Here is a 27,838-nt window from a genome sequence, read left to right on the forward strand (position 1 = left end):
CTGTTTTTATGCAGAATCGGAGCCTGTCCCGATAATTGTATTGGAACAACACTAAATAATTGTTTTAACACTTTTATTTAAAAGGAATTATTTTTATTTGAACGTTTTTATCTTAAAAATATCCTTAAAGGGATACTTGACTCATTGAGCCATTTTCAACAGTAAGAAGATAATATTTTGTCTGTAATTGTGATAACTTCATTATTTTTCATTAACAATACCATTAAAAACGAATTTTGCCAATTGCTGTTGACGAAGATGACATCACCTGTGCTGAGGAAGTAGCTAACGACCAATCATGTCTCAGTTTGCTGACCAAACCCAGAAAACAGGTGAGCCAAGTGGGAAAATATGTTTTTAAATTAATTCTGGACAAAATATTACCTTTTTACTGCTGAAAATGGCTCAATGAGTCAAGCATCTCTTTAGCCATTTTTTATTACGCATTTTTGTTAAATTACTGCATTAAAAAATATGTACCTATGATAATGATGGTTTTCTAAATTAGTATAGTATATAAATGCATAGCTGTATAGACTTTTTTTTCATTTGAATCGTTTACATTTATTGCCAACAAGTGTTTTTCATACAAATATTTACTGTAATCATGAGTTTGCCTAAATTAGAAGGTACATGTTGACAAAACCCTGTACATATAATGTGCCACTTAGAAGAACAACATTTATTCTAACCTTATAATTATTCACAACCGGAAACATAAAATATGCACATTTACATCTTTCACAGGATATCACTACCGTCATATATTATTTATATAATTTATACCTATTTACATATAATACAATGCCACGCAGGATGAGGGTATGGGAGTGTGAGTGCGGGGTCAGTGGCAGCCGCAGCTCCCCGCCACCATGTCGTTGTACTGCTTGAGCACCACATTCTCGTCGTCATCGAAGTAGAGCAGGTTGATGGAGAAGAGCTTGTCGGGCACGCAGCACGGCGTCTCGATGCTCTTGATCAGCTTTAGGGCGTTGATGATGGACTGCACAGTGGCATGGTTGGTGGGCCTCATGTTCTGGCCCAGCGGGAACGGGCACGAGCCCTTGCAGTGGTAAGCGTTGTAGCCCCGCGGCGACACGATCCAGCCAGACCAGCCAATCTCGTCAAAGTCTACATAGAGCGGCAGACGCCGGCATGGCATGGACACGCCCTCCTCCTCTGATAAATGGTCCAGAGAGCGGGCGCTGCGGGGGGACGCGGGGGCAGCCATGGGGGATTGGGGCAGGATGGCGGTAACTTGGGCGTTGTCTGGATCTGTCAAAAAGAAGATATTTATTCACTATATGCAACTCATCTCAACATCTTGCCCCTAAAAATAAATACATGTGATTTGATTAGGAGAAAATGCACCCGGAGCGTGTAAGTGTGTATGCACACGCAGCAAAAACTCCCTGTAAATTTCACTAACAACACAAGCTAAACTTAGCTATATAGGACTTCAACATACTAAGAGACAATTCTTAAATAAACAGGACTTTGGCGCCATTTGATAGCATGTTAGAGGGTTACAGTAAAAGCACAAAAGACGAATAACAGAGCATAGCTCGTTTTTTTTTTAATTTTTAATCGCTAATAGGTGAATTCACGAAAAGAAGACAAACTGTTGGTGTTGCACTTTACTAAAAAGAAAATACTTAAGATGTTAAACAATAACAAATAGCAATGTTTTTTTTCTAGCATTATAATTCCTACTATCAAACTGTTACTGTTGTATGAATTGAAGGATGCAGATCATCCTTGATCCCCCCCCCAAAAAAAAGACTAACTATTGGTGTTTGCACTTCCCCAAAAAGAAACCTAATTTAGTTGTAATGAGGAACCTTTCAATTATTGGAGAATTTACTGCTAGCAGGTTTTTTTTTCCATTTCATTGTAAATATCAAATGTGTTCCTGTTCATATAAAAGAAAAGTACTTTTATCTTTTGAATTTTGTTCCCCTATAGTACCCAAACTGAACTGTGACTTTAAATGCAACGTACACAACTGAACTGGCAGGATTTTAGAACCTTAAATGAAGGCTGTTGAAAAATGTGAAAAGTTCCATATGGCCCGCTGCTAACACTGATGTTAAAACAATTTGAATTGTTTCAAATCCAATGAGGAGGGGCCTCACCTGCGCTCTCCAGAGTGGTGGACCGCCGCCGTCCGTCGTCCGTGAACAGCACCAGCATGGGCTGCTTGCTCTGGTGGTGGTTGCGTCCCGAGGCGAAGCGGATCAGCTTCAGGTCCATGTGGCTTCCGCCCAGGGTCTGCACCACCACGTGGAGCCCAAGGTTGCTGCCCTCGTCCACCATCCAAGAGCGGACCTTTCGTGGGAACAAGTCGAGGTTAGTTATTTAAAGGAGACCAGTAGTAGGTAGTTGGATTTCAACTTTTGGGCTTGTGAGGATACTCACGGCTTGGGTGATTGTAAACACTTCCCAACCGTTGGAGTGGACCGGGATGAGTCGAGAAGAGAGCAGCTTCCTCTCTTGCGTGCTGTTGGTTTTGGTGGTGTCCAGCAGCTGATAGACACTCACCTGCAGATTGGCTCGGTTAGCTCACGCACTACACATCCACCGAAGACGTGTGCAGAACGCCACCTACCTGGCAGAAGTGATGTCGGTTGAACATCAGCGTGGCCTGAGGTCGCAGCTTGAAAAGGTGGAGCTCAGCTGTGAGGATCTTCTCCGTTCTGGCCACGGTGGACAGGTTGAACCGGAACTCCACCTGCTCGCTACGCACTGAAAAGACAAGAAAAGAACCCTTGTAAAACCTCTTAAAGGAGCGCTTAAAATTGTCTGATATTTCATTTCATTTATTTGTTTATTTTAAAAAATGGGACCGAACATATTAATGAACATTTACAAATGTAAATATGTATGGAATTATAACCGTTTGACTAATTTGCATATCTTGTCTCATCGGCAGGAAGGTGTCCAAAGTGAGGAGAGAGTAAAAGCAAAAACTTTTTTTTTTAAAGAGTAAAAGCATAGCACATAAAAAAATACATAAAAACTATTGTCATCACCATAAAATGCTCAACTATATTACATTTGTATTACATTTTCTACATTTTAATACATTTGATAGCAAATTTGAATGCATTGGAAGTGTATTGAACACTTTGGATGACAGATTTGGAACGCACCTGAAGTTCATTTGAATGCCTTTTTTTTTACATCTTCAAAGTCACTTTGAACACCTTTGATGTTAACTTGTTTTCCAAATTTCCTAAATTTTTTAGGGGAAAATGCATATTTATTGTCTATCTCTTTATCATTTTGAACATTTTTTCCACTCTGGAAGTTCACTCAACTGTAATTTTCTTAGAAGATTCAAAGCAGTCCACTGTCAACACAGGCATTGTCATATCAATCAAATCGAAGTTAATGTTTTACTACTTGTATTCTTCTTTTAACACTTGTGTGACAAGAACAACTATAGTGTCAGTTAATAACTTAAATAGCATGATATTCTTGCCTTTAGTAGTTTGTTTGGCCTAAAATAATAATAAAAAAGAAGTAAAGACTAAAATGAATAATTTGGGGGGAGTAATTTTAGAGACAAGAATCCAAAGACTCTTTTTTTACCTTACTGAGTTCACAACAATGGAGTCAAAGATGAAATATTGTACAAAAACTTTAAAGACATATACAGAAAATTTCTTTTTAAGGACACCAGCCTTATCCAGACATGTTTCAAACAATATTCCTGTCGTATGTTTTGCTTATCTTTCTGAGTTTATGACAGCAAGTTAGTGATTCTGTATGGTGCACGGGCTCCCTCTAGTGGTATGTGAACTAATCACTGAATTAATTAAATACAGTACTGTATTTAAAGTCAAACGTTTGGTAATTTTTTTTAGAAAAATACTCTACTGTAAAAACAAACAAACAAAACAAAAAATAACTGTACATTTGTGAAGTACAGTTCAGTTGTATTTAACTTTTAAGTAAAATGCAGTTGTAGATAATATTTTATAATTGTATTCACATTTCACACATTTATTTAGGCACTTTTTTTTTTAAATAGAACTTGTATTTCAATAAGGCTAATCATTATTTAAGTACAGTTTTTTGTATTATAATTTATACTTTTGCTTACAATGCATACAACTACTGTATTAAAAGAAATGATAAAATTTCACACGAAAATTGTTTTTGAAAAATGGGGGAAGGGGGGAGATAATGGCATTAATTTACATTCATATAGTCGCAGAGCATATCCTGAAACGTTAAAAACAAATTCCTTAATCTTGTCCTAATTTTCAGAGTGCAAACAGAAGTTAACGAGCACATTTTGAGACTCACGTTTGTCAAAGAAGCTCCGCACGGTGTTGCCTTCCAGCAGGTAGGGGTCCTTGGTCACGCCGTGCACGTCGGCCACCGTGTTGTACAAGTCCAGCATGTATTGCGGCGGCTGCTTGCGTCGGTGCGTGACGGCTGCGGGCGGGTCGTCCATGCCGAACACCGCCAGGAGCCGCTTGATGGCGGCCGAGCGGACCTCTTCCGATCCGGCCTGGGTGGACTCGGTAGCATAGGGCTCCTCCAAGTAGTTGAGCGACGGGCGCGCCCAGACCACCGTGCACGCCGAAACGACCAGAAGCACAAGCGTGAGCATTTCGGAAGTCCTCAAAAGTGAGTTATGAAGTGAATAGTGGATAGCGTCGGGGGCACTTATTTATATCTTCATACCGCACACCCTCCTCTCCCCCTCACTTAATCTCATGGTAAACAGCAGTAAAAAAAAGAAAGAAAAAAAGATGCTATTTGGCTGCAAATGTAAATCACCCATCAGCGAATGTAAAGGGAGACTAATGGCGGTGTTTACAAAGGTGTCAGGTCCACCGACTGACCGCTATTGTCCTCGAGTCTGGCAATAAACGCTCAAATCAACTTAAAGTGGAAAAGAAAGGAGGAGGGTAGGAGAAAAGTGCAGCAAACGCAAGTTTTAGTCTGCGGGTTGAATACAAGGAATTGTCGCGTCCCCCCACGACGTAACCCCCCTTTCGAGGAAGTGGACCCCCCCGCCAAGGGATCCATTAATTTGCAATAATGGAAACCGATTAAATGGTGTCACTAGCTACACGTCCTTTTCTCTCTATTTGCATAACTGCTTAGCGTATTCAGTCACAGCCGGTACGTCGTCTCGTCACAACTTAAAATTTCTTGACACGGTAGGGGCGAAGCCGTTAATTTGCTTGTGAGGAAAATCATTTTAGGTGCAGGTCCATCAATTCGAAACGGGCGGAGGCAGGCAGGGATCAAAGTTACCCACTGCACACGACGACAAAGCGGACAAACAAGCCATAAAAAATAGAACACTTGTTGGATGTGTCAGACAAACGTGCCGTTTCACACATCTCGATATCAAAGTAAGACCCTTTTAAACAAACGCGTGTGTTTGGAGAAAGGCCTGACAACTCTTCTAACTGCTTATGTTCGCAGTTTGAATATTACAGCTAACAAGCGAGCTAGCTTTTGCTTGTCTGTCTGTCTGTATAGCATATATCGATTTCAATACTATATCTCTTCGTATAAAAATGTCGGTCTGGTTGTCTAGTTATGTCTCAATGTAGGTACTAGTGTAGGCCTACTCGCTGTTTTCCGTCTGTCACTAAGTAGGTACGTGATTAAAAAAAAAAAAGATATATATTTTATTTATGCTACAATTTTTTTGTATAAGCAAGATCAATGTCACTGGAAAAAAAAGCGTGAAACAAGGAAAAAAAATAAACGTTTAAGACATTTTAAAAACTTCAGAAACCAGGGGAAATGGACCTTTTGTTTCAAAAAATATTATGGCCTGTGATCAGTTTTTAGAAAAAGGACACAGTCAGGCAACTGGCGCTTGAAAGATTAACACAATGTGCACAATGAAGACACTAATTTGGAAAATTTGAATGATGAAAAAATGTTGGCATCATACAAATTGGTATTAAACTTACATACCTCAAAATAACATGCCGTATGTTGATATAAAGAAGCAAGCTACTGTTCAACACTTTTTGGGTGGTCAAAGATGAGTCATCCCGCAGTGCCTGCAAGAAACATCCAAACACTACACACAAATCATCAAATTGAGAACGAGGCAATAGTGGGGATTCCACTGTACAATACTTCATCTCTAAAAATAGATGCGGAAAGCCTATTTTTAACCAGCCCAAGAACATTTTTTTGAGAGGAGCTTAAACAGAACTGCCATGACGTGATCACACAAAATTGGGGTCGCGAGTAATAACAAAACCGGGTCCATTGTCCGACCGGGTGTGTGTCTTGATGTCCGCCAAACCCCAAGGGTTCGATTGGACCCAAGTTAAGATCCACTGGCCTACCTAATGTTTGAACGCACCAGATGTTGATACTTGGACATGTCAGTAAATGACCTGACATGTCCAAGTATCACTCATTAATGTTGGGAAAAGTTGGGAAGTTATACAGCTGCTCGTTAAAAAATATAGTATATCCTCGAAAAGTTGTTTATTTTTACATTATTTGAGCTTCCAGCTCAGAAAACAGGATGTCAAAAAATAAGAATAATGTGAAGAAATCACCATGCATACTTTCTAGTGTTTTGCATGGGATGGATGGATGGTACAGTATTTTCAAAACAATATGTAAATCTTCAATAGTTGGTTGGATTCGCTTTGCCTTAACCAAAACCTCGATGCGCCGTGGCAGTGCCTGGGTGTCATGGAAGCCCAGGCTTTCATGATGCTTGCTGTCAGCTCTTTGATTTTGGGGCTGGTGGTCCTCATTTTCCTCTTGATTAGTACTGTATTGTGGCCCTTGTTTTTCTCTTGTAATTGTTTTGATGTTTAGACATTTGCGTTTTGGAAATGCCAGTCATTTATTATTATTTTATTTTATAATAAACATTTTTGTTTTTTTTGTTTTAACCCCTGGGCGTTATTTTATTTTGAAATGGCTTGGTCAGAACCAACAAAAAGCCAAAAAATGGTCAAATAACGCCCAGGGGCAATGCATTGTTAAACTTTCTATGTAAATGTGAGCTGAAACAGTTTTGGTATTATTTTTTCCATGAATGCAGCTGGCCAGCATCGGAACTATCTCGACGGCTTGCTACAACAGAGGAGCGACGGTAAGCACTGAATGTTATAGGAAATGTGAAAATTCCCGGTTAATGATAATGTTGATTCAATGAAAATGTGTTGCTCATAAAAGTTAAATAAATAAAAATGGCACTGAAATAAATGATTGAAAACAAACAATTCTAAAAAGTGTAGGCAGTTAATTTTATACATGAACTAGTTCAAAGTTCATCTCCCAAATTTTAAAATGAACTAGTTGAGTTCATATTCCATAATTGAAAATTTTCAAACTAAATTCATTGGTCCAAAAATGAACCAGTTCAATTCCAACGGTGGTGCCATTAAACCCGCTTAAAAGGGACGGCAGAATTGCTCCGCGTTTGCTACGCAAGCAACACACACCGCACTGCCGTCTTACATCGGACAAGAACGCATCGCATTTTGGTGACGTATGCGCCTTGTTAGCCACTTGGGTTGCCAAATAATGACCTTTCCCCGCTAATTCAAGCTTGTTTATGATGTATTTACCCGGGTTTTATCGTTGTAGTCTAACAAGAGAAAACCTGGCACCCTTGAATAAACTGCGTTCAAAACAGTTCATTGGCCTCAGCTCATTCACAGAAACGTTCACAAAGCAAAAATACACTACGTTCAGTTCATGTTAGGGTTGGGTATCGATTCAGATTTCCAAAATCGATTCGATTCAGAAGGGCCGGATTCGATTTGATTCATGATTCACATTGATTTTCAATTCAGTTAAGGATTTCATGCATTACCAATTTTACTTTTATTTGGAAGACTTGCAAATAGTAGAGACTTCTTTCTCTTACTTGGTGCATTAGTAAAAATATGAATATTTACATTTTTAATTAAATCCAATGCAGATACATTAATCATTGAACATGACCTGATCAAAGCAATAAATGATAATTGAAATCAATTACAACTACAGTGCTACGTAAATAAAGTGGTAAAAACACTAACCCTAACCCAAATCACGACATTCACATTCCTGTGACGGTTTTTATGCTAAGTTTCTAGTGGTTAATAAATAAATAAAAACAAATTGACATAAGAGACACAGTCATAGGTGCATAATTATCGCAGTCTTTCGCTTTTTCTTTCATTTAATGTACAGTCTAATTACTACCACATGCATGCACTCTGTTGTAATAATGTGGCGGTAATGTACCAAACGCACCTGCCAACCGCAATAAGAAAGAAGAAGAAGTCATGCATTACCGCCAGTGGCCTTCTTCATAGCCATAGCTATCTATGCTGAAGAAGGGGGCGCTAATGAACCAAAAGTATTTGACAACCAGCAAATGGAAGTAAAATAAGTAGTCCGTAGTCTTGTGTAAGTTATAGTGCAGTATGACTTATTTACTATTTAGAGCAGCAAAATGCACAGTAAACGGTCAGGATTCTACTTTTGGCTCCAATGTGACGCAGAATTTCAGTTAAGGTAAGCCATTTAAAACTACTGCAAAAAACAAAAGCTTTTCCATAGTGCATCTGTCTAAACAGTGTGTGTTTGCATGTGTGCATTTTTCAAGAGGGAGACCTGCGATGCGATCCACTTGCATTAAAACGCAGCCCATTTTTTAAAGTTATATAGCAATCAGCAGCTCGGAGCTCGGTTTCCTTCCTTTGTAAGCACTGGGCTCCTTTTGGGGTACTCTGAATAACAGAAGGGCACATTTGAACAATGCTCACTCAATGTTTTGAACGAGTGCGTGCTTGCCTCAGGCACATTCATTTACCGGAAAAAGCTGTATTAAAAGTATCGATTCATGGTTTTATGAATCAATATTGGGCTATGAAAAGCAATATCGATTCGTTATCGACATATTGATATTTTAAACCCAGCCCAGTTCATGTACGCCCAAAATATGAACGAGTTCATGAACTTTTTTTCATTTAACTCATTCAGGTACAACACTGAGTTTAAGGATGCTCGAGTATAGATACCAGGTATCAGTGTCGGTATGGGCCCCATACCCAGTCTTATTTCAAGGTATCAGTACTATTGGTCGCCCTCTTGTGGCCGTTTTACGACCAGGAACAAGAAATGAGAAGAATAGGTTAGAAAATTGCTATTAATTTCATGTAATTTTAAGGAACAAACCTGCATTGTGATTTGTCTTTCGTTAAAATGATCTGTCATTGTTTTTTGGGGAAAATGTATCTATCAAAAATGCTAGTGGTATCAGTGCTTGGTATCAGCATCGGTGATTCCTCAAGAGTTGAGTACTTGAACTGGTTTCAATCTGAAAAAAGTGGTATCGAACATCCCTAAAAAGGTTCAATGCAAAAGTATCGTATTTGCAAGTTAAATACAACTGAACAATATTTTTTTGCACACAGTGAGGGAGCCCATGTACCATACTTTGAAAATCACTGTTCTAGACAAGTTGCCGACACTAAATGGCAAAGCTTATTTGCCTACGTATTCTAATGTGGGCGGAGCATGCCATTGAAGCTTGATAACACTGGGAAATTTGAACAGTTTTCATATCAAAAGAGTTTGCATTAAAGCACTTCATGATGCTGGATGCTTTCTTTTTGACAGGTAGTTTAATGCATTTGTTAAGCACCGTATACATTACAGATTTAAAATTGACAAACAGTGGCACATTTATGACTGTATTAAATTTATTTTTTAAAATTATCAATTTTTACATATATTACATATCATACAGTTATACTTTAGGGGGCAGCATGGCGGATGACTGATTAGCTCAGTTGCCTCACAGTTCAGAGATCGTGGGTTTGCATCTGGCTGCAGCCTTCCTGTGTGGAGTTTGCATGTTCTCCACGTGCTTGTGTGGATTCCCTCCAGTGTCCTCCCACATTCCATGTTAGGTTAATTGAAGAAATTGTCTATAGGTGTGAGTGTGAATGGTTTTGTTTTTGTTTGTGTATATGTGTCCTGCAATTGGCTGGCATCCAGCCCAAAGTAAGCTGGGATCAGTTCCAGCACACCTGCGACCCTACTGAGGCAACCATGTCATGTGCACTTCTATCCAGGAGGGGGCTCTTTGTTTTTGTGAGTGTTCAGTTTTGGCAGTGGCAGGCAGTGATGGACAGGATGGTGCTGATCTTGCCGTGCTGGCTAAGGAAGCTGTGGCTCTCATATCCCTGAGGCACACACGAGCTGGATTGTTTCTCGGCCCACAAGTGGCAGATTTCAGGGTCCGATGGACTCCTGGAGAAAGAGAAAAACAATGTCAAAACATTTCATATAATGACGGGATGTGCAATTAATTTGGTAGACCGACCCACATGTCACTATTTATTTTTAATTAGATTAGACAGTCAATGTAAAACTACACTAAGAAAATACATTAAATCAACAGTTATATACGAACAATATAATAATAAAGAATTTATTTGTGACGGACTTTTGCTCTTCCGGTAACGTTTTTAATCACTACTTCCATTCTTGAAATGTTAATATGTTAAATGATGATGATGAAAAACTTTGTAATTAAATACATTTAAATAGACTGGCATTTGAATAATATAATACTATATAAACATTAATATTGATTTCAATGTCAATTTACAGGGACAGTGCATGTTAATAAACATCACATGGGACACATGCAGGTAAACACACCCCACCGGATTATAGCCATAGGCTAATTGGTTATTAATTTTCATTTTATTTTATTACTGATATAAATGGCGACACGCTGTGAAGACAAGTATCCAAAGGTCAGGAGCTGCACCTGAAACTATGACCAGCGCAAATCTTATCGTATCTTGAGACAGACAGGTGCCAGAAGTATATATATATATGGTTAAAAATGTTTTATTAATGTTTTAAAGTTGCAAATATATTAGCAAGCAACCTATAAAAGCATTTTTAGTATGAATATAATAATAAATTTTATTTTTAAACTCATTCACTCCCAGCCATTTTCACTGAAGCAAACCCCTCCGCTCCCGGCTGTTTTACTGGATTTTGAAATGATTTTTCAAGTCACACAGAATATTGTGTTCTATTGCTATGAAAACATGGAACCTACCAAAAGAAAGATTAGAGTCTCTTCTTTCATCAGGAAAAAAAAGTATATTTCTATCTGTTTCCATTTTGCAGCATTTAGCATTAGAGTATAGCTAAATGTCATCATTATTTACAAGCCTGTTTAAAACTCTGGGGGGGGGGGGGGCAGCTTTTTTGCAACATGACCCTAGTTGATCTCTTACACTCTGCTGCCACCCGCTGGCCGTTTTTGTAAACAACTACCATTGCTTGAAGCTTTCTCTTCAGTTCAGAGGCTATATCAAAGCCTTGTATGCTCTAGCATAAAAATAAAGTAGAAATAAGTTTTTGGGACTATGGCAATAATTAGAACATATTTATAGTTTTTGGGAGCAAATTAGTTCATTTAAAAATGGTAGCTCATTATTATATGTACAGTGGACCACCACTATTTGTGGGTACTAGGACCAAGCACAACCGTGAATCACAAAAAGTCACAAGTAATTGACATTTCCCTAGAAAGGGTTACCAATTCCCTAAATTAGTTATTAAACCAGTGATTCTCAAATTTGTGGTAGGAGGGCTCCCTCTAGTGGTACACAAAATAATTACTGAAATAAATGTTCAAACTGTGCATAATGGTCCAGTGACATTCTTTTTTAAATCCAGTACAGCAGGGGGGTTGTTCTTAAAGTACAGTTAAAATCAGAAAAACAAAACAAAACTGTAAAATCGCGCCATTTTTATCCATCTCAGGAGGCAGCCATTTTGTCACGTGCTTTCGACTGAAAATGCCATTGCAATTGCTCATGGCTCAGGTAACAACCAATCAAAGCTCACCTGTTTTACTGGCTTTAGTCATGTGATGTTTGCAAGCTGAGCCGTGATTGGTCGTTACCTGAGCCCTGAGCAACTTTGATGTCTTTTTTAGTAACAAGCAATTGGCAAAATGGCCGCCCCCCTGAGATGGATAAAAACAGGCGGATTTTGCTGCTTAATTCATATTCCACAAACGCAATATTAATCATAATACCGTGCTTATACTCCTGGAGTACTTTTACTAGCTGAGTAGAACATACCATGTTTTTATACAATGCCTGTTGCCAGCATTAGCTTCTAGTAGCTCGAGCTAGCCGCTGTGCAATTGCCTCATATGAGTTCATATGAGCCGTCGGACTTCTTTTCAAAGGCAGTTTAATAGGTGAAAATGACTCTGCACACTTGGATGCTCGCAGCCTGACATTTTTCTAATTCCTACTGATCCATTCTAGTTTTTAACTTCCTCCTACCCCTTTTGAACATACAAACTATTTTCTTTCTTCCTATTTTTGTTTTTCTTTTTACTTCAACTTATACTTTATACTTGTAATGTGTTTTGTGTTTTATTTATGTTTATATGTTCAATTCTTGACAAATCAGGCTTAAGTAAATGTGGTGTTTTAGCCGGCAAAATAGCTACGGTGGATCTGACATCACTTTGTATCATAGGCCTAAATCTCACTTAGTGAAGTTTTTACAAAAGAAAATACAGTTTGCTGCTATGTATAGTTTGCATTTAGGAGCAATATTTTGATTATGGAAAAGTCAACACCAATTAGTTTTTCAATATAAAGTGAAATATGTTGCTGTTTTTTTAATTGTTCTTTAACAAAAAAATATATTTAAAAAAAAAAATATATATATATATATATTTTATCCAACTACTGGATTATTTGATAGGATTTTCAGTTGGATATCCAAATGCTAAAATATTCTATTAGGTTCTATAGTGAGGATGGTTCATAGCATTTCCAATGCTTACATACTGTCAAAAGTATTTGACCTATCTAAAAGCAGAGTTTCATACAACCACCTGATTGTAGGTTATTGTTGCTCATACAAAACCACACATTAACATGGGCTATAGTTTATAAAATGTTTTTAAAAGCACAAAGATAATCTCTAGGACCAAGTAATTGGGGAAAAAAAGGAAAAATTCCTTTTTTTCCCCAATTACTTAGTCCCAGAGAAGAGCAGAGGTGTTTAAAAGAACATTTGGTGTTTGTGGAGGAAACTTAAAAGAGTCTGCTAGCGAGGGTGTCAGAGCTCACAAGCAATTGTGAAGTGATGGCCATTGGTGTGTATGTGGGCGTGTGTGTCGGTGGCAGCTGTGCTCATACGTACCTGAGAAGGCATCGGTTTCCTGTGGTGCAGCCTCCCAAACATCTGCCCACGTCCACTTCCTGTTGAACATTAGCAACACACACAGACGGGCCGTCAGCTCACAAATATTGACAACCTCGTTTAGCATGGCCCTCCGCTTTGATTTAACACCTGCAGGGGCCCATTTGTGTTTGCCCTCTTTGCTCGCACCTTCACTGCTGAGCCCAGACCACCCCGCAACAGCACCCCCCCTTCCTTTTTTTCTTTTCTTGCAATGGCATTTCCTAAAACAACAACGAGAATTCATTATTTTTATTTTATTAAATCATGTAAAGTCTTGAATTTTTTTTAGCACAACTTTTCTGGGGTTCACATTTTGAATTTTTATTTTTAAAGGGTGTTAAAGTCCTTAATTATCCTTAACAATCACACTTATAAATAGGAATAATTCTAAATTAATGAATTAATACACTTTAAAAAGAGAATTGTTGGCCAACGTAATTGAGTTGCTTCAAGTGGAAACACACAATTGAATTAATATATTTAATTTATATATACAGTATATATATATTAATGAACTCAAGTGATAAAACTTAATGACTTCATAATTAATTAAATGTAATATATTCACTTGGATTAACTTAATTCAATCGTGTGAAGCAATTCAATTAAATTGGTCAATAATTTTATTTTTAGAGTATATCAACATCATTTTTGTTTTTTAATAATTTATTCGTAAGATTTAGAATTTATTATTTTAATGAGTTTCATATATGTGCTATTATAAATATAGTTCAAATGATTTAGTTTTATTCATTTTAACTCACATTATTAAATTTAAAATGTGGGGTGGCTTGAAATGTATTTCAATATGTTTCACGGGTAAAAAAAAAAATTATGCAAAAGTATTTTAGTGTTCCCTATAAATATACAGTAATATAGTTTATACACTATGCCATGAATATAGTTCTTTCATATTGTATTTTGTAGTTTTCTCTTTTAACATCACTTTACTTTTTAAATGAATGGCATTTATAGTCATTTTAAGGGAAGTTTTGTGTTAAGCTTTGATAATTCCCCCCATGAAAACAATTATCTTTAAAAATGACACATATTTCATTTCATCAAATGCAGATAGACATTTAGGTAGATTGCATTTATAAATGATTATTTAAAATAAAAAATTCTAATATTTTGGTATAATATTGTCATGTTTAAAGTGAAAGAGTGATTTTAAATTTGACTAACGTTGCCTTAAAAAGTTGAACAATTAAACTTCAATTTATGTATTTAAAAAATATATTACGCTACATATGATGAGCCTTTGTAGTAAGAATAGTACATTTTAAACTTAAAAAATTGCATGAGCCAACCAAAGCCTCCCTAGCACTATCCTATCATCTTAGTCCTCCCAATTTTGGGTTCCTCCCAACAGTAAAACCACATGAAATCAATATTTTTCATGTTATTTTTCCTTTCCACAAGAAAACCCCCAATCCTGTGCTCGTGGTTGTGGTGCGAATAAGCGAGAGGAAGTCAGAAGGCTGATGAAGTGGGGTCTGTCACCAGCATGAATAAAACTACTTAATTAGTGTCTAGCACCCACACAGCAGCAGCGTTTCCTCTTGACTTGTGAAAACTGAATTACAAATAAGGCCACTTTGCATGTGCGAAGCTATGAAAGCAGAAGGCAAGGTTTTCCAGGTTTAGTGTAGACTCGCTATTGAATCTACTTTTAAGCATACCCTGTGTCTCTCCTCCTTGACGCCGTCGGCGTGGTATACGATTTCGTAGTAGTACTCCACGTACGGGACCCGGTAACAGCTCTCCTTCAGCTCGCAGGCGGCCACTGTCTGGATCACGTCCACTTTGTTGGGGGTCTCCACCAGGGCCGGGTCAAATTTGGTGGGCACGCATGAGAAACCCTCTGAGGAAAAGTCACATTACTTTAGCTTAACTTGAACATGTCTTAATAATAATGTAAAAAAACAAAACAGCACTTAACATTACTAATTCAAGTTATTAGTAATCATTATGGTTGACTTACACAAAACAAATTGGTCAATATCTTAATTTGTTAATGTCTTAAAATGAAGCTCTAACTTAACTTAAGGAAGGGGATCTCAAACTCAATTTATGTGGGGGCTGCTGGAGATACTCTGGGTGCGTCTGGGCCGCATCAACTAATCCTCAAAAAAAGGGGTTCCACTATTCAAAAAAAGTATAACTTATTCAACCGTCTGGATTCTTATTACACGCACACACACGCACAAACAACTTCCACATCAAAAATGTTGTGGGTCACACTAACATTAAACTTTGATGTCCGGTAGGGGGCCGCAAGGTATCAGCCTGCTCCTGGGCTGCGAGTTTGAGACTTTTGCACTGACTTTTGACTTTTGCAGTGAATCATAAACCATTTGTGTTTGTGTTATAATATACATTTTAATAATGCCTTAAAATTAAAACATGAGGAATGTGTCTGAGGTATACACAGAATATGCTAACCATTCTCCTATTTTATATCAAATATAATATACTGCCTTCAAATGAGAATGAGACTTTGACCTTAACCTGGACGGTCATCAATGCAGGAAATTCCTACTGCACTTTTGTGGTCCGCAAGCGAATGCAATTATTTTTGATGCTGCACGCGTTCACTTGTTTTATAACAACCACTGTACAGGGTGCCTTTAGCCCCTATCTCACTGAGCGCTTGCGATGGTGCAGGCATGTTTTGCAACACTGAAGGAAGCCTGCCAAAAAAAGCAACACTTGCCACGTGCACGCACCCTGCACGCAGCCTGTACCGCTCATAGAGATGCAGGCTTTAACAAGCATAGTTTTTGGGTTTGGAACAGGAGCGGGCAACCTGACCCATGGGCCGTGTACACAGGCTAAGCCATGCTAAAAAAATTAAATGGGCTCCACACGATCAGGATTTTGTTTTAAAAAAAATCAAAAGATAACTGATACAATCAGAAGATGGATCAATCTATTTAAACGACTTGTTTATTTATTGAACAATCGACCCCTGCTGTTCATGAGGAATTGGGACTGGCAATAGTCAATATAGAGAATAGCCAAAATTCACGTATAACTGACAGCCATTGAAATGCATTGGGAAATAATAATGAAACCCTAAAAATTCTCCTTAACTCATTCACCATTTTCACTAAAACAAAAATATATTTCTATCTGTTTTGGTTTTGCAGCAATTAGCATTACAATATAGCTAAGTTTCATCATTATTCACAAATCTATTTAGAATCCTGAGTAATTGAGGGTTTTTTCAACATGGTCCTGATTCATTTCCTATGCTCTGCTGCCACCCGCTGGCCATTTGTGTAATAACTACCATTTTTCAACCGTTCTTTGCAGTTGAGGAATGCATCAAAGCCTTCTGTATCCTGTAGCATTAAGGAAAAAAAAAAAAAAGGAAACGTATAAATACGTCTTTGGGACCCATAAAATTTTAAATAGAAAATGAGTTAAAAAGCTGATAAACATTCAATACACGGAAAATAGGTGGAAAGACTGAAAAAAAAATCTATGTATTTAAAAATATTGGGTGGGGGAAATCCGACTGGATATGCCGAGAAACCTTGGATCACTAACAATGTCAGCACAGAACATCCCTGGGGTGAACAAGACTGCCTTTGCGGATCCAATCAATCAGATCATTGATCGATTGGCAAATTATGACAATCACCAATAAAATGCAAAATGGAATGCATATCTGTGTATAGTCTAAAACAAAAACCCTATAAAAGTTATTTCATCATATCCCCCGCCCCCCAATAAAGGCAGCGTGGCAATTGGAGGGTTAAAGTTAGTCTTAGTAAAACTCAAAATGATTTTTGTTTAGCCTTTAAACTAAAATGGGCCCGATAGGGTTTTAGGAGTCTAAACTAGCAGAGCTATGCTTTAAAAAAAAAAAAAATTCTATGGGGTATATGCCACGGAGGAGGCGGGACTTCCGACTGGTGACTTCCTGGTTTTCACACATCAGCTTTGTTTCCGTTTCCTGTTTGCGACCTGTGGGCCGCGTTCCAGTTCTTGCGCTTCTGCCTTTGTGCCCCACGGTTGCGGGTTCCCGTCAACGGGTGCGAGTGTGTAGTGTGTCTGTCTCAGTTGTCCGAAGCATTTCAGAGAGTTGAGACACTCTGCACACTCCCTCTGCGGTTGTGGGGCGCAGGGGTGGGGTGCGAGTTTTGAAATGTGGCCATCAGTGGTCGGAAACAAGGCTGATGTGTGAAACCCGGAAGTCAGAAGTCCGTGGCAGCTACCCCATTGAACTGCAGTTGCATTGCAATTACTATTAAATATAAAATATGCTAATTTACACAGACAAACACAAACTAAATTTTATTAAAGGGGAAGTCAAGTCAAAAATTGTCTTTACAATAATATGTGTCTAGTCTAAACACAGTGTTGTATTCTAATTAATATTGTTTTTATGGAGTATAATTTAAGCAGCAAAATCCACAAGTTTTTAACTATCTCTGGGAGCGGCCATTTTGCCACTTGCTGTCGACTGAAAATGCCATCACAGTTGCCTCGATTTAATTTTTGCGGATTATGACCTGGATGACTGAAAATATCCAAACCAGAGATGAAGTAAAAAAAATAAATTATAGCAAGCACATTTGTATTTTTTGTTGATACTCCCACAGTAAGGTAAGAATGACTTAGGCGATAACAAAATGAAAAATTTCAGAAAAATATTTTAAGAAAATTATTTATTAATAATAATTAATGGAGACAGTCTCTGTTTTATATAAAAAATGCAACTAAATGAGAAGTTTAATGAAATCAGTCACCTGGTGCGCCCTTAGATTGCGAGCACCCGCCCACGTCGACCACGCTCTCGTAGGGCATCTCCGAGTAGAAGGTCCTCAGCGAGGGCACGCGCATGCACTGACCCGGCTGGATCTCGCAGTGGCACTCCTGGATCACCTCCACCTCGCGGGGCCCCTCAAACAGGAGCACCCGGTCCACGCGCATGCCCGTCGGCTCGCAGGCGTGGTTTGCGCCACAGGACGACAGCAGTCGTTTCTGGGTCTTTTCGACCTCCATGGCGGCAGGTATGCGCATCCGCAGCTGGTGCAGATACCATCAGAGGTCAGAATAACATTGGCCAAAAAAAAGTGTCTCAAAGCCTCAAAGTTAGATATAGCGCCCCCTTGTGGTGCTTTAGGGTTACTGCACCTACTTTTTTGTTCCTGAGGAACTCCAGCATGGACGCATGTTGTGCAAAGTCCTGCGCTCCGGCCTCTTGGGGCGGCCTAGATGCTGCCCCTCCGCAGTTAGGTCTGCACATGCCCACATCCACGCTAACGGGACTGCCTGAGATGTCTACAATCAAAAAAGTACAGACAAACAAAAATATTTTACATACAGGTTTTAAAATAAGGATGTATGGTAAGAACGTTAGAGGCTTTACCTTGACCGATGTAGACAAAGTGACTCTGCCGCCTGCAGCAGACCCTCTGCGTGAACAGGTTCCGGTGGTCTGTGTGTTTGTTGAGCACCGCCGCCACTGCAAGACGACAATACAACTTTACAATTGCCCCAAGCCAAACAACCTCGAAACCAGCCGTCTTATTTTATGTTATTTTCATAAAAATTGACATACACTTTCAGTTTTACTTGCTTGATGCTTGTTGGAGAAATCTGAAATAATTCTTGCCAAATTCAAATAGCATATTAGCTGTACGTCTTTGGTGTATCATCTCAGAGCAAACCCTGTTCATGTTACCGCCACCTCCAAGACGCCTGTAAAGCTGAGTCAATTTTGATTGTTTTGTTAGTTCAACAGTCGTATTTTCCTAGAGAAGAATGGCATTCAACAAACAAAGAAAGCTACTTGAACAGTCTTTGAATTGTTAACATGATTCTACATTAATTCCGAGATTTTACTGTGACGGTGAAAAGTATGACTAATCAGGATTTATTACAGAAAATTGTGTGATTATTAAAATGTTTTTAATAGCTTTACAGCACTGTATATTCAATTCGTGGGCCAGCTCAGTCTCTATCCACTGTACACAAATACATTATTAAAATTACAACAATATTACCAAAATTTTAATGAAAATTGCACAAAACCAACTCAATTTATAAATAACTAAATTAAAATAGTACCAAAAATTAAATTGAGCATTTTATTAAGCATTAGACAAAAAATCCACCCAAAAATAAATTTTCTTGAATTACAAAGTAATCTGAAAAAAAAAATCTAACTAAAAATTAATTATAAATTGAGTTAAACATTTAAATAATGAAAAATGTAGCTATTTAAATTTTACTGCAAATTGCCACAATCTTAAAGATTTTAAAAACCCATAAAAAAAAATATATATATTTTTTTTTTTCAATTAAAAATTAAATAAAAAAATACTGTTTTTTTTTTTTAGTCTGGTCAATAACACACACAAAAACTACAGGAAGTGACAATGTAATATGGTTGACAACTTCCTGTTGGCTTCCTGCTCACAATCTCACAAGGAACAAAAAGGGACCAACTCCAAACTGCTCCCACAAAAACAGCATGCATGAAGTCCAAAATGTCTTGCTCAAATGAAAAAAAATTCAAATCCAAGCAAGGGGTCTAGCCCAACTGTTGATAGATTCATTAAATCACAAATGCATAGATCTGCCTCACTGCAATTGTTTGTAAGGATAGTATTTTTAAGCCATTCAAATAGTCATCATCTGCTATTTTTATGACCCAAATTCTCACACAAGGCACAATCCTGGCCCCAAAAAAACATGCAGATGACATGGCTAGACAAGCAAACGATGCGCTTATGGGTACTCCACAAAGCAAACAGCAGTACTTACATGTCATGTGAAGTGCACACAGCAGCACCAGGCACTGTCGGAATACGTCCATGGCTTTAAATTCCACCAAACTGCTCCTCAGCTCGCCAGACCCAGTGTGTCCCACTCGCCCCGACAACGCCTCTGTTATTTATACAGGCTTCAACCTTAAATGTCACCGGTGTGAAGTCAAAAGAAACAAGTGAGAGCTAATCAGATTTCCATGCTTTTGTAGGGGACCTTTTTCTCCTGCAAGACACTTCAAAGGCGAACCTCCCAGAAAAAAAAGGTCAGCGTCCGTTTTTCCAGCCTGCATGTGTGTGGAGCATGGTGCCAGCTCAGCCTAATGAAGTGCCTTAAGTAGCCCGCGGCCATTAAATGTGCCACTCATTCAAAGGCATTAATCATCTTTTATCTCAGTGGGGGGAGGTATTTAGCGCCTTCCACTTAAAACAAAAACCAGGCTAGGATCAGCGTGGGGGTGCCCCGGGCCTCACCTTCCTGGACCGCCCCCAGCACCTTTGTGTTTATTCAGCACGGCGACAAATGGTCCGGGAGCTGACCCCTTCTTCAGAGGAGCAACACACTTGAAGAAGATGTGTTTCACATCACTGCATTCTTGATTTTCGACTTGGAAACTCAACTGTTTACTTACTGGGGTCAAAGGTCAGAGTATGACTTCAGAATAATAAACACAACCTTTTATCTCCAAACCATGGCCATTTTATTTAAGTAGGGTGCTAGGTAGTAGGTCACTTGGAAATAACCACACAAGTAATTCAAGAATCATTGTAACTGAAATGAAAATGTATCTCCCTAACAGACATATACAGAATGTCTCAGATTGGTCTACCTGGCCATTTGTTGCTAGGCAGAATTGTTGGGTCGTGACCATTTGTGCCCTGTGTCAAACCAGGCTCAAGAGCTGGAATGGAAAAACAATTCAGTATCTCGCAGTTGTAGAAACGGCTTTGATTCTTCTTCCTAGCTAATTGATGCTAGGCAGAATTCGTGTGGCACATCATTTGTACCCCAGGGGCAGTTTATTAATGTCAATCTGCAAAACCAGCAGCATTAGAAGATAAATCATAAATCACCCCTCTGAATTAAAAGTGCATCTGACAAAAAAAACAACAACTCAAATTTGTCAACTGAAATACAATTATTTATAGCAAGCAGCATTGTACGCCAAAATATTTTTTTTCTTCCTGGTCACTAGTTTCTAGGCAGAATTTGTGAGGCAATATCATTGTGCCCCATTGCCTCAGTTTGAACTACAATCTGCAGTAACAAATAATAGGTGACTCTAAAAACTGCAATTATGGACCAAAACTACCAAAATTCAAAATGAATAAATGACTAAAAGTGAAAATAAAAACGGATGTAAAAAAATATAATTAAAAAATTAAATCCCCCAAAATAAATCTAATTGCAAATGAAAACAACAATATACATATATATATATATATATATGATGGATGTATATATATATATATATATATATATATATATATATATATATATATATATATATATATATCCATAAATATATATATCCATAAATATATATATGTGTGTATATATATATATATATATATATGTATATATATATATGTGTATACATAAATATATATATATATGTGTATACATAAATATATATATATGTATATATATATATACATATATACATACATAAATAAATACATTTGTATTTCATTCTTGAATTATATTCTTTTATATTCATTTTCACTTTTAGTCATTAATTTATTTATTTAGTAATTTTTTATTTTATTTTGAATTTTGGCAGTTTTGATCCTCCATACACAATATCGATTGAGACATATTTTTGTTTTATTGCCTTGCTACTCTTTATTGAATATAAAACATGTGTTACAAATCTCATCTAGAAGGACACTGTCCCGCTCAGGAAAATCGCCAATGTCAGCAAATTTGAGCCATGTAGCAGGAACAGCATTGTAGGTTAACAAAATTGCTCAGAATCTCCTTTTTGGCCTTGTTGCTAGGCAGAATTTGTGTGACACGATCTTTGATACACTAGATTTTCATGGCGGTCAAATTAAAGTTGGCAACAGCAGGAAGTGAGACAACCTCTCATATAACATTTTTTACGTTTATAAATTATTTTTTTCACTGTTTTGTATTCAAAAAAATGTTGTCGACCCTCAGCAAATGTTGAAGGGACAAACCATTGGTTGTCTTTCAACAAATTAAATTTGACAGCTCCCTCCACTGCTAATCGAGTGTTAGTTTGCGTTTGATATGCTGATGGGATCCCCTCATTTGTGGTGGGGGATCAGCGGATCATCATCAGCACTCAGACACCTTGATCAAGGACCAGTTTCACTTGCAGTTTGTTTTTCAAAATGAATCATGGCAGCAATTCCCGCTTATTAAAATTCACTAATGGCTTGATTGAATTAGCTGTCTTGTGAAATTTTTGGTATGTTACTGCCGTTCACATATGCAATGCAACAGTCAACAGATTTTATTTGTATTGGGATTCACATTTTCTTTTTTCTTTTTTTCATGCACTTTCCCATACCTGTTTACATACTTCTTTTTTTTTTTTTTTTTTACTATATTTGGAAATATTACTTAGATTTTATGTGTAATGTTTGTTTGTTTAAAATAAATCAATCACAATTTTTTAATTGTTTGATTGATTTTGTCTGGAAAATTATTAATATCTGGAGTTTGTAGTTGTATGTATTTATTTGTCCCTAATAAAATGTGCTAATTAAAAATAATAATAATGCTAGTTGCTTTCTATAACATATAGGCATTGTAGTTCTATAGTTAGAATTTTTGGGAAAAAAAGTAAATGATTAAAAAAAATAGATTAATCTCTCTATTATATGGATTTTATCGTTCTGTTTTTATTCTTATTTTGAATAATGAATATTAAATACATTATTTAAAAAATTCAAAATGGTTACAGTACGTCATTATAGTGCTATATCATCACCATATCTCAGCTCATACATTTGTCGTTACTCTTATATTTGGTTTAATTGTATTGTTACAGTGTGCAGGTGCACCTGGTAACGTTGTTGAGGCTTGCGCGTTAGTGTCATTGTGAATTATGATGTTCAAATCTGCACATACTTGCAGTGTCCTCGTCACGTGCTGGCATGCTCATCAGGCAGGAGATGATTGGATTATATACCGGCATTATGTACTGTAAGTATGAAGCTTATAGGTTGCAGTCCGGTGACATGTAACAGACTGTCTGGAGTCAGGTCGTGTGTCTGTCTGGAGTTATGTTGTCGTTTGTCTGGGTCACTGTGTCAGAGGGTTACCATTTGGACTGGCTTTGACAGTTTGTTGAATTTTTTGAAATTCTCTTACAATGCGATAAGATGGAAGAAGTCGCTGGAGTAGATGAGCAAATAAAAGGTTAGCTTTCCAATTTAAGTTACTAATATTAGGGATAGACCGATTGTCGGACGATAATTGTCAAAATGCCAAATATGGGCATCAGCTGAGCGGTGAATACGAGCAAACATAACAAATTTGGGGTTTTCATCAGGATTTGTTCACAGACAGTTTTTACTTGTCGCAAAGACATTTCAAACATTAAGACAATTTTTCATTTTGAAACCCTTTAAGAACACTGATGAAAATTAGCTACATTCACATGCACTTGTCTTTCTAAGATACAGGGAACTTTTCATTTATAGTTCTATTTAAAGTTCCACTTTATAAAAAAAAAATAATGCTGTTACTGGGAACTCCTTACACTTTTTATTAAAAAAAAAGAAGTTAACATTAAGAAATTATGTTGATGTTTTTTATTTACAGTAGAAAACTTTAGGGAACTATTTACTTGCTCAGTTTTTTATTTATCTTATCCTAACAAATGCTGATGAGTGTGTCAATAGAAGCTCCCTGCAATTTTAGTTAATTAAAAGAGAAAGTTTTTTATTATTATTTTTTAATGTATTTTTACCCTACTATTTTCTATTTTACTGCAAATGAATATCTGCTTGAAATATCAATTATTGGCCTCCTTGACTACTATCAGCCTTGAATAAAACGGTCTATCACTAACTAATATTAAACCGTTTCCTTTGTGCAACATTAGGACAAAAGTTGTATTGTAGTGTATATGTATATGAAAATGTATTACCAAATATGGTTCCTTTCCAAATGAAGGGTTAATGTAAAAGTACTATGAAAGCATGACTATACGTTCATATGCCATCAAAGTTGTACTGAGTTTGAGTTAGAATTTCCCACAGTGAAAGCTCATAAATAAATGGGGGCCACACTGACTGTCTGTCTGCTGTGACCTCATCACTTGCAGCACATTTTAAGGATAAAGGATAATCCCACCAACGTGTTTTACAGGTTCCCGGATTCATCTTTGGAAGCCTCGGTAAAGCCTGTCTGTGGTCTGTCTGCGTGGGAGGAGCCCCGGATTACAGCCCTTGGGACATTACGGGCAAACCGCATGATCCTGCCACAGCGGTGGACTGCGAGCAGCGACGGCAGCAACACCTGAAGAGCTTTATGAGACATGGAAAACATCACCTGAGAATGATGGCTTACCTGTGCAAACGCTTTTGCATCAACTACTCTGCGACATAACTCCTGGTGGTAATTCCTTAGTAGTCATGTCTTTGAACAGTAAGACTAACACAGAGCGCAGCAAGAGGAACATAAAAACATGTAAGTGCATGTAAAGTAAGGAACTTGGGTTTTGTACTTCCAACTGTATGTCCCGCTTGTTCTTAGGGGGTCCACCAGAGAAGGTGTTCAAACGGGCGTCCTGGGATGTCGCAGTGAAGAACCAAAAGCAGCAGGAAGTAACGAGGCACACGGCGTTCTCCAAGGCGGCCTACGACCTTAAACACTCGGAAAGAGTGTTAGACGAGCTGGCATTTGGACGGCGGGTGGGCTTCTATGAGCTCAGAGGGGAGATCGGATCGGGGAACTTCTCTCAGGTTCGACTTGGTATACACGACTTGACCAAAGGTGAGTGAGGCTTAAGTAGTTTTAGGCATTGCTTGGACCATATTTGATCCCTTTTCACACTGCACTTAGCAGGGCACAGCTAACAAACCTACTGTGTATGTAGTGAGGGGCAGGTACCACAGGATGGCGGGTTGCTGGGCAGCGCAGCAAGATGGATTCTGCCGTAAAGTCAAGGCGCCTCGAATTGAAAAATGGCGCGCCTCCGTGACTTCAAGCAAACGCCTCAAATAGGAGAGGAAATAGCGGAGTGATTTAGTTCTATTTTGGCTGACTTATTTGTGTTCACGGCATGAAGAGAATGGAGGAAGCCTTAATAAATATGGTGTCTCAGTGTCCCGAGCTTCGGGATAACAAGAGTTGATGTACGGTGGCATGTTTAAGGAAACACTGCTCCCTACTCAGCCTGAAATATACCTACACTTTCACACTAAGCAAGTGCAGTGTGAAAAGGGCTTAATATAGGTTTCGCAGAACGGGCTGCTGCATGTCATCTCATGAGTATGTCTTCTGGCTTTGTGAAGCAGCATGTGCCTCAATTTCCATTTGCATCTATTAAAAGGCACAAAAAGCTGAAAAGAATGATGATAACCATAGAACAGTCAATGGGTGAATCAACTTTGTTTTTTCTTTTACAGAGAGAGTGGCTGTGAAAGTCCTAAATAAGTCGCGCCTGAACAAGCGCTCACAGGCACTGTTCGCCTCGGAAATCTCATGCATGGAGAAGCTAGCGCACCCCAACATTGTGCGCCTGTACGAGGTGGTGGAGACCTACAAGAGGCTGTACCTGGTCATGGAATACGCCAGCGGTGGCGAGTTGTTCTCCCGCATCTGTAGCAGGGGCCGCCTCTCCGACCTGGAGAGCAAGCTGGTGTTTGCGCAGTTGCTGGCTGCCGTCAAGCACATGGTGAGTGTCAGCACACACCGTACAACATACAGCACAAGAAACTATACAAATGTTATGTGTTATGTTTCCTTTATAAGGCAATGACCATATTTGGTATAAAACAATATGTGATTTCCCCCAGTCACTTAGCAAAGAAATGTAATAAAGATAAGGATATGGTTAAATTAAAGTTATATAAAAAGTTACCTGTACTTGTGTATCACTATTAGAAATTATTTAGATGTAAGTGCTGTCTTATAAAGAGTGCACACCTCAGTACTTCCTATTTAATTACTAAGGTATTTTTCCATCATATTTTATATTTTTATTAGTATTAATTTTATTCACCTTTTTTTTTGCCTGCTCATCATGTTTTTTAGAGCATTTTAAGAAAAATATTTTAATGAATGATTTACATTTATGTTATGTTGACTTTAAAAGTTTCTTTTTAATTTTTTTGTCTTACAGTTTATAATACTTACTGTATTAAAAATGATATTATCTTAGATTTTATTTATTTTTATTTTTTTGTCTTGTGGTATTTTTCCCCGTTATTTTCTAATCGAATTTACTTTATAATAATAATTATTATTATTATGGGTATTATAATAACTTTTATACATTATGTATGTTTTTTTCATTAGATTTTTTGTTTTTGTGTAATTGCATTATGAAGATGATTATTATTATTGATGATTATAATTATTATTAGTGTATGTGTGTGTATATATATATATATATATATATATATATATATATATATATATATATATATATATATATATATCCCAATATAGCATTTTTCCTTAAAATTGCATGAAGTTAATGACAATTTTTTTATTTTTCTCATTTCTAGTTTACCAGTATCGGCTGCCATCACGAGTACCGATACCTTGAAATAAGGCCGGGTATCGGCCATATCCGATACATGGTATCGGTACTCATCCTTAAACATAATAATCATTCTTCAGTGTTTTTGTAATCAAAAAATTAATTTTAGTTATCATATCATATTATATTTTCTGTTTATGTTTTGTGTGTGGTTACACTCGTGAACATTTCCCTTCTTTGCAATTACAAACCTCACGTCCTCTTGTGGCAGCACGACAGCAACATCGTGCACCGAGACGTGAAGGCGGAGAACGTGTTCTTCACCAGCACTTGTTGCGTCAAAGTGGGCGACTTCGGGTTCAGCACGTGGTGCCAACCCGACGACGTGCTGCACACGTTCTGCGGCTCCCCGCCGTACGCTGCGCCCGAGCTCTTTGGGCGCTCGGGTTATGTGGGCCGCCAAGTGGACATGTGGGCTCTGGGCGTCCTGCTCTACTTCATGACCACCGCCACCATGCCCTTCATAGCCGCCAACACTGGCAGGCTGAGACGCTGCATCCTGCAGGGATCCTACAGCATCCCCTCCTACGTGCCCGCCCCCTGCGGGGAAGTCATCCGGGGCCTGCTGAGACCCGTGCCCGCCGACCGCCTCAGCGCGGCGAAGATCATGTCCTGCGAGTGGATGAGGGGTGTCGACTACCCGCCGGCGTACCTCCCTTGCCTCCCCACGCCCTCACACCTGGCGGGGCCGTCCGTCGCGCTCGGCTCTGACGACCTGAGCGTCAAAGCGGCGTTGGAGGAGCTGGGCATTACGGAGCGCCACCTCCTGGACAATGGGCTCGGCCCAAGGAGCGCCGTCACTGGCGCCTACCGCATCCTGCTGCACCGCGTCCAAAGGAGGATGTCAGCGGAAGTTACGGGCTACGGTTACGTGTGCATGACAGAGACGCGCAACCGACTCAAGCGGCTGGACAAACGCACCTCAGCGGTTTGTATTGTCATGTAAGCACTTTGCATGCTTTCAATTTTCTTTTAACTTTGTGTCTAATAGGCTGTAAAGTTACATAGTGTGTGTGAGATGGGAATCAAATAAACACACAGAATTTAAAGAAA

At 38.3% G+C, this 27,838-nt stretch overlaps 3 protein-coding genes across 8 annotated transcripts; 1 reads left to right on the top strand and 2 right to left on the bottom strand.

Moving 5' to 3' along the window:
* Positions 1 to 510: 510 nt before the first annotated feature.
* Positions 511 to 5,271, bottom strand: admp (anti-dorsalizing morphogenic protein). Its single transcript, XM_077559095.1, has 5 exons — positions 4,315 to 5,271; positions 2,609 to 2,745; positions 2,419 to 2,541; positions 2,136 to 2,328; positions 511 to 1,275 (listed from the first exon to the last, which is right to left on the bottom strand). The coding sequence occupies exons 1-5, from the start codon at positions 4,622 to 4,624 to the stop codon at positions 845 to 847; spliced, it is 1,194 nt and encodes a 397-aa protein (XP_077415221.1). The 5' UTR covers positions 4,625 to 5,271; the 3' UTR covers positions 511 to 844.
* LOC144044584 (serine/threonine-protein kinase NIM1-like) lies at positions 4,365 to 27,838 on the top strand. 6 transcript variants are annotated; one of them, XM_077559091.1, is made up of 7 exons: positions 4,365 to 4,641; positions 7,055 to 7,105; positions 20,249 to 20,302; positions 24,385 to 24,705; positions 24,772 to 25,011; positions 25,647 to 25,915; positions 26,997 to 27,838. In XM_077559091.1, the coding sequence occupies exons 4-7, from the start codon at positions 24,651 to 24,653 to the stop codon at positions 27,729 to 27,731; spliced, it is 1,299 nt and encodes a 432-aa protein (XP_077415217.1). In that variant the 5' UTR covers positions 4,365 to 4,641; positions 7,055 to 7,105; positions 20,249 to 20,302; positions 24,385 to 24,650; the 3' UTR covers positions 27,732 to 27,838. The 6 variants fall into 6 exon arrangements, with proteins under 6 accessions (XP_077415217.1, XP_077415216.1, XP_077415220.1 ...); XM_077559093.1 differs by lacking the exon at positions 4,365 to 4,641 and adding an exon at positions 5,198 to 5,378; XM_077559090.1 differs by lacking the exon at positions 20,249 to 20,302.
* On the bottom strand, positions 10,113 to 20,086 carry pnhd (pinhead). The gene is made up of 7 exons (XM_077556329.1): positions 20,035 to 20,086; positions 18,635 to 18,730; positions 18,404 to 18,546; positions 18,012 to 18,291; positions 14,934 to 15,115; positions 13,210 to 13,268; positions 10,113 to 10,263 (listed from the first exon to the last, which is right to left on the bottom strand). Exons 1-7 carry the CDS (start codon positions 20,084 to 20,086, stop codon positions 10,113 to 10,115), a joined length of 963 nt encoding a protein of 320 aa, XP_077412455.1.

Source organism: Vanacampus margaritifer, chromosome 2 (assembly GCF_051991255.1).
Source record: "Vanacampus margaritifer isolate UIUO_Vmar chromosome 2, RoL_Vmar_1.0, whole genome shotgun sequence".
NCBI classification, from domain to species: Eukaryota; Metazoa; Chordata; class Actinopteri; order Syngnathiformes; family Syngnathidae; genus Vanacampus; species Vanacampus margaritifer.

Coding starts and splice junctions, on each gene's coding strand:
- admp (XM_077559095.1), bottom strand. CDS start 4,624: ATGCTCACGCTTGTGCTTCTGGTCGTTTCGGCGTGCACGGTGGTCTGG. Junction 2,542..2,608: donor ACCGACATCACTTCTGCCAG/GTAGGTGGCGTT, acceptor GCCAATCTGCAG/GTGAGTGTCTATCAGCTGCT. Junction 1,276..2,135: donor CACCACTCTGGAGAGCGCAG/GTGAGGCCCCTC, acceptor TCTTTTTGACAG/ATCCAGACAACGCCCAAGTT.
- pnhd (XM_077556329.1), bottom strand. CDS start 20,086: ATGGACGTATTCCGACAGTGCCTGGTGCTGCTGTGTGCACTTCACATG. Junction 18,292..18,403: donor AGTTCCTCAGGAACAAAAAA/GTAGGTGCAGTA, acceptor TATCTGCACCAG/CTGCGGATGCGCATACCTGC. Junction 15,116..18,011: donor GCAATCTAAGGGCGCACCAG/GTGACTGATTTC, acceptor ACTTTTCCTCAG/AGGGTTTCTCATGCGTGCCC.
- LOC144044584 (XM_077559091.1), top strand. CDS start 24,651: ATGTCTTTGAACAGTAAGACTAACACAGAGCGCAGCAAGAGGAACATA. Junction 24,706..24,771: donor CAAGAGGAACATAAAAACAT/GTAAGTGCATGT, acceptor GCTTGTTCTTAG/GGGGTCCACCAGAGAAGGTG. Junction 25,916..26,996: donor TGGCTGCCGTCAAGCACATG/GTGAGTGTCAGC, acceptor CTCTTGTGGCAG/CACGACAGCAACATCGTGCA.